The sequence below is a fragment of the Camelina sativa genome, chromosome 9 (assembly GCF_000633955.1).
Source record: "Camelina sativa cultivar DH55 chromosome 9, Cs, whole genome shotgun sequence".
Taxonomy (NCBI): Eukaryota; Viridiplantae; Streptophyta; class Magnoliopsida; order Brassicales; family Brassicaceae; genus Camelina; species Camelina sativa.
Genome location: NC_025693.1, coordinates 17176064 through 17185747, shown reverse-complemented (window position 1 = coordinate 17185747; position 9684 = coordinate 17176064). Strand labels below are relative to the sequence as shown.

At 32.9% G+C, this 9684-nt stretch overlaps 3 protein-coding genes across 3 annotated transcripts; 1 reads left to right on the top strand and 2 right to left on the bottom strand.

Annotated features, from left to right (window-relative positions):
• On the bottom strand, positions 210-1191 carry LOC109126438 (uncharacterized mitochondrial protein AtMg00310-like). Its single transcript, XM_019229977.1, has 2 exons — positions 1172-1191; positions 210-918 (listed from the first exon to the last, which is right to left on the bottom strand). The coding sequence occupies exons 1-2, from the start codon at positions 1189-1191 to the stop codon at positions 210-212; spliced, it is 729 nt and encodes a 242-aa protein (XP_019085522.1).
• On the top strand, positions 1408-3397 carry LOC104715360 (ribose-phosphate pyrophosphokinase 3, chloroplastic). The gene is made up of 7 exons (XM_010432773.1): positions 1408-1538; positions 1760-2075; positions 2186-2281; positions 2383-2451; positions 2700-2828; positions 2919-3018; positions 3121-3397. Exons 1-7 carry the CDS (start codon positions 1408-1410, stop codon positions 3252-3254), a joined length of 975 nt encoding a protein of 324 aa, XP_010431075.1. The 3' UTR covers positions 3255-3397.
• LOC104711196 (21 kDa protein-like) lies at positions 8213-9017 on the bottom strand. The gene has a single exon (XM_010427877.2). The coding sequence runs from the start codon at positions 8959-8961 to the stop codon at positions 8356-8358; it is 606 nt and encodes a 201-aa protein (XP_010426179.1). The 5' UTR covers positions 8962-9017; the 3' UTR covers positions 8213-8355.

Genomic DNA, 9684 nt, shown 5'->3' with positions numbered 1-9684 from the left:
GCAGAAATCAAGGCAACGTCTTCCGGTACAAAAGTAGTCGAAAGTAAAGCCATGTCCCAGGAATTTGAGTTCCTGTCAATAAAATTTTGAACAGAGAGAAAAGGGTCACACAACAACCCTGTGCCGATAGCTGGTCTCGGGGATTGAGCAGGGATCCACGGATCATTCCACACAGAAATGGAAGCACCAGATCCTACCCGTTTAATAAGTCATTTGTTAACCAGAGAGCGAGCTGAGATAATACTTCTCCATCCATAGGATGGTGAGTAAGATCTAATCGGATCCAAGGGATCCGAATGCCTATAATACCGGCCTTTAAAAACCCGTGCAAAAAGTGAATCCAGAACAGAAATTAATCGCCATAGCTGCTTCGCCAGCAGGGCGGTATTGAAATCATCCAAACCGCGGAAACCCAAACCTCCTTCCTTTTTATCCAGACATAGCTTATCCCAAGCCACCCAATGTAAACCCCGCGATTGACCAGAAGAACTCCACCAATAATTGGAAATAGCACTAGTTAATTTCCGCGTAACCGTCTTGGGCAATCGAAAGCACGACATCACAAAGGTAGGAACTGCCGTTGCCACCGACTTAATCATGACTTCCTTTCCTCCTTTTGAAAGGAGGCGAACTGGCCAACCACTAGCCCGTGATTGTAACCGGTCCTGAACATAAGAAAAGATTTGCGTTTTAGCTCCACCTAGACTTTCCGGAATTCCCAAATAAGTACCCATACCACCTATATTCGTAATCCCTAAGATCCCTTTTAACTCCTCACGGAGACCATGGTCCACAGTATGCCCAAATTGGACCGATGATTTCTGAAAATTTATCTGCTGGCCAGAAGCCCGCTCATACTTCTTAAGAATCTGAAGAACAACCTCACACTGCTCCTTTGTTGTTCGACAAAAGAACAAACTGTCATCCGCAAATAAAAGATGAGAAATAGCAGGACTAGCGGTAGAAACCTTAATACCCGTAATAAGCTTCAATATTTGGCTTAATTCAATATTTTACTATGTATTCAATATTTGTATCATATTCAACCAAAATTGATTCAATTCCATTTAAAATGATATTTTATATAACTATTATTCCAAATTTATTTCTGATTTAATAGGATATTGTTTTACACTAATCCAGATTTTTTGCTCATTATGTATTTAAAAACCTTTGATTTTTATTCTCCATTATTGTAAAACACTAGAAACTGATTTGCCATGAATTTAATACTGTATCTTATTCCAGTTTATTGTACTTTTATAAAATATTTTATTTATTGTATATCTCTTATTCATAACTTTAACTTTACTTTCAATAATTAAAAAATTACTCTAAAGGGGAAGTAAATTTTACCATATGATATATAAACAAGTTTCCCACATAAAATTATTTTGACTATATTCCATGGCGACGTCGGAATCAGGTGCCAAGTGTTCCAAGAGCGTCTGTCTCTTCCACAGCGACGAGACTAGAGATCTCGCCGAGAGAATTGTATCGCAATCTGATTGCATCGAGCTACGAAGCATCAGTTGGAAGTAATTAAAACCCTCTCATCTCTCTATCTAATTCATTCCAGATTCGTGGGTTTGGTTTTCAAAAATTGATTATTATTATTATTATTATTTTTTGGACTTTCGAATGTGAGTTTCTTTGTGTTTTTTTGACCATGCGAGTTCAAATTCGATTCCTTGAGATGAGTTATTTAGGTTCTTGATCACTAAAGTAATCACAATCATTGTTGTTTGTTTTTTTATAGGAAATTTGATGATGGGTTCCCTAATTTGTTCATACCAAATGCTCGAGGCATTCGTGGGCAGCACGTTGCCTTCTTGGCTTCATTCAGCTCACCTGCTGTGATCTTCGAGCAGCTCTCGGTTATATATGCTCTGCCTAAGCTTTTCGTTTCTTCGTTTACACTTGTTCTTCCTTTCTTCCCCACTGGAACTTTTGAGAGAATGGAAGATGAAGGAGATGTGGCGACTGCTGTCACTCTCGCTAGGATACTCTCAAATATACCGACTTCGAGAGGAGGACCAACTAGCTTAGTTACCTTTGATATACATGCCTTGCAGGTCTTTGTTTACAACCATGATCAATCAATGCTCATGACTTCTCTCTTTTTTTGTTCTCTGTCTCGATGATTTCATCTTGATTTTGCCTGTTCTCTGTTTGGCTTTTGTAGGAAAGATTCTATTTTGGTGATACTATACTTCCTTGTTTTGAAAGTGGTATACCATTGCTCAAGAGCAGACTCCAGAGTCTACCTGATTCCGATAACGTAAGTCTCTTTCCCTCTGGTTGTCACATTTCTATCAGCTCTATCATGTAGAGTAGACATTTAACAAGATGTAATTCATTTTTGGTTGCTGTATGTTTCAGATATCTATTGCATTCCCAGATGATGGAGCATGGAAACGTTTCCACAAACAACTCCAACATTATCCAACGGTAATACACAGACCGTATCGCCTTTGCTCCTTCATTAGCATCTTACAGTGTTGACCATTTTTGGAACTTAGCAAGCTTGGTTATTATCATCATGAGCTTGTACTTCAAGCTCACGTTAGATCTAACGCAAAACAAGCATTGCGTTAGATCTAACTCCAAAACAAGCATTGCATCATCCAATCTTAGAACAGCAAATTAGTACATTATTATCCCTTGACTTACCTAGTAGTATCCCCTTTGTCATTCAGATTGTTTGCAACAAGGTAAGAATGGGAGACAAACGGATAGTGCGTATCAAAGAGGGAGACGCTGAGGGAAGGCACGTTGTGATTGTCGATGATTTGGTTCAATCAGGTGGCACACTAATTGAATGCCAGGTTCTGTACTCAGATTCAACTCTCAAAAGTTTTAACTCTGTTCTCACTTCACTTATTCATAAACTAACCAGTAATTCTTGTTCCCTTCAGAAAGTCTTAGCTGCACATGGAGCAGCCAAAATTAGCGCATATGTAACACACGGGATCTTCCCAAAGAGTTCATGGAATCGTTTCAAGCTTGACACTAAAGGTGACAACTATTATACAAATGTTTTAACTCAGTCTAAACAGAATCATGTCTGTTTCTTTGCGACAATACTTAAAACCTTGTATTCATCTTTCCGTGGTGCAGGTGATCCCGCGGAAGGTCTGAGCTATTTCTGGATCACAGACTCGTGTGGGTTGACTGTGAAAGAGGTGATGAATAAACCTCCTTTTGAAGTTCTTAGCCTGGCTGGCTCCATCGCTTCTGCTCTTCAAGTTTAAGCTTCTGATATTCGAGTAGGAATCCAACTGCGAGTAATTTTTGGGTTTGGACAAAGCTGATTTATAAACTTTGGTGTATAGTCTCGATTGAAGCATTTTCCATTGAAAGAGGTTGTTTTGTTTAAAATTTTTATGTAGGAAAATCCAATAATGTAATAATAAATAATGTTTCATTTCACTTCTTTTTGTGTATACTTGACAGACATATAAATTCCTTTGGAAAATAATGCAGTGACAAACGTATACTAATGACACTGCATTATTTGGATTTTCTTATTACTATTTTTAGCTAGTTAAATTTAAGTTGTAATAATATGTATTTTTATATTCTCCAACAAAAAAAAAAGAAACAGAAGAAATATATTCTATCTTTAGTCTGTGACTTCAAATTTGCTTAGTCTGTGATTGTTAAAAGTCTGTGACTTTTAACAATCGATTCATTTGTGGTGGTTTGGTTTTTGTGAACTCATCAGTTCAGTCATCAGTTCTTTTTAACCAAACTCATTAAAATCACATCAGTTCAGTCATCAGTTCTTTTTAACCAAACTCATTAAAATCATCAACCTTTTTGTTCTGTTAACTCATTAAAACCCAAATTCATAACTCAATAAGTTCTTGGTTTGGGTTTGGTTGAGTTGACTCCCAAATTTGGAACTATTTTGACATATCTAAACATTGGAATGGATTATTAACGCAAAAACTGTAAATAAACCCTTCAAGACTCTAAGAATATCATCAAACCATAAGCAACATATGAAGTCCGATTTCGGCTTTGAAATTGGTGGAGACTTTACACTTATAATTTGTTAATGACACTCACACTAGCATGGATCATTTTATTATAATGCATTACTATTTTGAGTTTTATTTTGAATAATAATAAATTTAACGACAATGATAAAGGTAGGTGTATTCATTAGGTCTACGAGACCACATTTGCTCCGATCCTATATAATATATTGCTAAGGCACTGGTCTTCTAGGACAATTATATAGGCAGTAGCACTTCATGTCTCCTTTTGCGCTTACTTTCTCGCAAATACCAACTCCTTTCCACGTCTTAGTACACACAGATTTACACTCTTCGATAGAACATGTCAATTCTTTATTTGAAAAGATTTTATAACAATATGTTGTGTCATTCAGTGACGCTCCTATTACTGTAACATAAAAAAATATAGAATCTCAATATTCTGTTTTTATAAATCAAATATATTATCTTTGCTTCATTGATTATGTTTTTAAAAATGTATACGAGTTAGATTATAAGTTTTAACTCAATACTAATAGGCAATGCATGAAGTGGTCAATATGCTTTTATACTAATTATATTTTCACATATAGTTGACATGACATTTTCATCCACACGGTCTTTCGACATAATAGCACTTTTAGTAGTATTAATCTAGAAAACCCCATCAACCCCAGACCTCTCCCTAACACGAATACCATATTGAAGTGAATTCACTATTATATAAAGGACATGAGCCAATATTTATTGTCAATTATTTTGGGTTGGAAATTCATATTCCTAATATAGTTTCATAGTTAGAAGACAAATTGCCCTTAAGCTAACACATTAAAAAATGTATTGTAATCACCTCACTTGCTCTCTATAACAGAGAGTGGAGAATGTTAGGTGAAAAACGGAAATATCTTTAATTTTAGTATCGATATGACAGAAAAGAAGTAAAATCAATATATAGAATTTAGACTAAAAATAATAATTTTGATACATATTTTATATGAGAAAATTTAATTGATATGTTAAACAAATAATATGGTAATCATAATCAGTTTCTTTTATAATGATTATAAATATAATAAAATAATTATGAATGTTTATACAAACCTTGCACAAGAAGGATGTAGATACTTAGTATGGTTAACAAGACTTGAAAATACTTCTTCATCTAGATACCATAAATGAATTGGAATTGTTTTAAAATATAAAAAGAACGATTTACTTATATATATATATATATAGTTATATCTATTCAACAGTCATGGGTATCTAATTCAATCCAATTTAATAAAATTTTCATTTTAAGAGATCTTGTTTTAAATTACTCCAGATTTTTAAAGATAATTTATTTTCAAGATTTTTATAAGATTAAAATTTATGATTCTTCTATCATTTTTGTTGGATTTTATTTTTTAATTATTTTGAATTATCATACATATATATGATTAATCAAAATATATAAAAGTTATGCATATATTGTTATTCAAATTTTTGAGAAACAGAAATATATTACACAAAATAGATTAATGAAACAAAGTGTTCAACGTTTCACATCGGTTTAAAACTTGAGTAATGCTTGCGAGTCTATTCAAAACATGAATGAAAGGAATCCTGATCCAAGTGAGCAAAAAGCTTGACTTATTAGACGTTCAAATTCAATTTAGATAATTAAAAATACTACTCAAACATATAATTTAGATAATGAGAAATAAAGTATTGGAGTAGCATATAAGCGGTGGGAAAATGTGAAATCCATAGGGTGAAAGCCAACATCATAATAGTCAGAAACTTAAGGTCATGACAATAATATGAACTATCAACTATTGTGTTGTTCCACAAACACATAACAAATGTTTTTATCATTTATTTTAAAGACTCGTTCGTTGGTCCATCGTCCACAAACCATAATTGTGCCAATATTGCTCGCAAATACCGGTTCCTTTTCAAGTCCTTGTACATACAGATTTATATTCTTAAATAGGACATGTCCCTTGTTTATTTTAAAAAATCTTATGCCAATGTGTCATCACATTCATTGATATTTATTATCCTGTATTTCATATCCTGTAATATATATAACATAGAATCTTAGTCTTTCTGTACTTTTAAAAATAATATAACTTTGATTCATTAATTATTCTTGAATAAAAAGTATAGTTAGATTAAGCATGTACAACTCAAAATTGGATTGACTAATGTGTTTATCAGTTATTTTACATCTTTTTGATATGAGATTTCATCATATTTTTCTCCTATAAATCTCGACATATTCCATCATGTGTTTCCACTAAGATCATATAATATATAAATAAAGTTTTGGTAACAGTTTGACATGTAAAAGAAGTAAAATTGTTATTATAAAATTCTATTTTAAACTAAAAAAAAATAGTGAATAATATTTTTTGAACATATTTATTTTACATAAGATAGTTTCGTACTATTAAGATATAATATGATATTTTTTAATTTGTAATTGATTTCTTTAATAACAACCCTTCTAAATGATTATACAAACCTTGCATAAGAAGGATGTGGATAGTGAGAATGGCAAACAAGACTTGAAAGAATTTCTTCATCTGTGATAATACAATATTTGAAAGAAAGTGAGATGTTCTAAAAATTGCACAGAACATGTATATAAATATATATAGTTGTATATATTCAACATTCAAGTGTATCATATTCAACCAAAACTGATTCAATTTCATTTGAAAGGATCTTCTTTTAAAAAAAATTATTTCCAGATTTATTTCTGAGTTAATCCTACTATATTAATTGAGAATTACGTTTATAAAAGTAATATTAAAAGTGTAAAAAATTACACTAGAATGCCATTATAAATACTACAAAAAAGGGTATGATCATTAAGGGTAATTAAGACCATTGAATTAGAGTAAACAAAATATTAGGTTATTAAATTTGCTGCTAAAAAAAGATATTTAGAAATATGCATTCAGTTAAACAACTAAGATTTCTTTCTGATATAGTACCATAAATATAATCCAATTTTATACAGTTTTTTTGGATGACAACAAAAAGTAACGCAAAAAAAATCAGATATTTTTTTTTTAAATTATGAATAACAAAATAACAGACAAAATTATTTCAAATTTACTTCAAATAAAATCACGGTCTACCGTAGGTTAGTAACTAGTAGGATATTATTTTACACTAATCCAATTTTTTTGCTCGTTCAGTATATAAATTAAAACCTTTGATTATTTTCTCCATTATTGTAAAACACTAGAAATTGATTGGCCATGAATTTAATATGTTCCAGTTTATTTACTTTCATTATTTTTTGTATATCTCTTCTTTTTTTTTTTTTTGTGAAAATTTATTGTATATCTCTTATTCTTAGCTTTAAGTTTACTTTCAATAATTATTATCCATTCACAATATTTACTGAAGTTTTTTTTTTTAATCTTCGTGTCTTGTTTTTTTAAGAGTTGTGCGGCTCTCACGGGCCACATATATGATATGAAGCCAACAAATTAAAAAAAAAATAGGCCGGCCAATAGTCACTGAGTCAAAAGAAAATGTTCATATCATCATATGTTGTGTCGTTGTTATTTCTGATGAATCTGGAATCATGATATAATGACTTTATTGGTTGATAAAACATATTTGATCATAAGTCATAAAAAAACTGAAAATTTAAACAAATTCAATTTTTAATAAATTTTCCTCTCCAGAATGAAAGGGAAGTAAATTTACCATAATATATAAATAGTTTTCTTACATAAATTTATTTTGACTATATTAATTTAAACCCATTGACATTCTACAAACTCATAAACACATCATGAAATTTAATTATGATCAATCTTAGCTACAAATCTTTTGTTTGTCGAATGGGAAAATAGATTCTAACATTAAAAGAGAAAAGAAAAAAAAAAGTTATGAGAAAATAAGCGGCGGAGATGACGTTATATGGTGGCGATGGTCCAGTAGAGAGACATGTGAACGTGAGATGATTGAAAGTCTGGTTGATGAGTAATTTTTCTAATATAGAAGGGTATAATAGTAATCAACGAGTGAGATCTACACTCAAAAACGCAACACCGTCCCAAACTTCAACGAATGTGTCGGCGTCAACGACTCACTTTAACGTGAATGGTAATTTAAAGATCAACGTAAATTATTCTCTACCCGCCAGAAATCTCAGCTAATACGCAATTTTAGATCGCTGGACGCTAAAATATTAAACGACGTAACAAAAATCAAAAGGTTATATATCCAGAAAAACTAAGGATTTGCACTAAACAATTCAAGAATCAAGATTCCCTCAAGCTTCCACATATATTCGTAGCTCAAATTACATAATTAAGAAACAAAGAGAAAAGTCGTAATTTATTTAGTATTTTTTAGCAAAGGCATTGATCAAGGCTAAGGCGTTGCTAGTTCCTCTACCCAAATTCACGATCCTGGACCGGACCGAGTTCTTGATCCGGCCATCCATGATTCGACCCGCGAACCCATCGGAGCAAGTGTTGGCATTAGTCAAAGCAGCGCTGGTCCAAGTCTGAGCATTGCTCATGTGGAACCAGAACTGGTCACGACCTTTAGCACTACCACACATCTTCATTTCTTGGATCGACTTGGTCAAACGGTCAACGGTGTCATTGATCTCCTCGAGGCAGTCCCTAATGGCTTGAACCTCTCGTTTCTTGAGACCCTTGAAACGGGCCAAGCGCGAGACGAAGAGCTTTGTGGATTGGGCCTGGCTCACGGTCACGGTGAGTGCGGTCTCAGCTAGACGTCGAGGGCTTGTTTGGATGGAGTTGGCGTAACTGGAGAGAGAGTTGACGCATACGGTTGGGTATGTGGTGGCTTTGCAAGAGGATTGTACGAAGTTTATTGCGCGTTTCGAAGCTCCTGCGGCTACGGGGGCTGAGGACGCGGTGAGCATTGTCGTGGATAAGAGGGTTAGAAAGAGAGCGTAGAATATTTGTTTTGCCATTGTGTTTGAAGTGTTTTTGATTTAGATAATTTGATTGTGGAGAAGTAAGGGAGTTGGGTTTTGAGATTTTATAGAGGTTTATTAGTACGTACTCTTTGGTGTACGATTGGTTTTTCGTAGGGTTTATAATATTAGTATAATTAATAGGCTTGACCTTGACTCTTGGTTCGGTTATTTTTTTCCAACTGGGGTCGATTATTAGTTGGAATTAACCAGAATATGTACTACCGCAATTATATTTATATCTTTTCTCTGTACCAAAAGTAACATGCGAATGAAAATATTAAAGAACAATTTCTAGGCCTTTCCGTAAAATTTCATCAGAATAGACTTGTGGTGTGAACACAGTTTTATCTTTTGTATTGTGAAACTGAATAACATTATCATCATTAGTCACAAATATGTGAGGATGGGGATCACGCAAAGTACGTATATCTTTCACCTTTACTTAAATATATCAAAGTATTTTATGTTCATCAGGCAACTAAACAAGAAAGAGAGAAATTGGATTGGGCGACTAATTAGTACATGAAAAAATGGAGAGTGGAGAGTGGATTTGAACCTGAAAACATTCTAATTAATTGCAACAATATGTACAATTCTAATTAGTCTGGTCCACGTCCAAATAGATGCTATGTAACCAAATTAGACGACTAATGTATCCCATTATATAATCACAAAAAGATGCACAAATTAAATTATAAAGTAACATAGAATCATAGA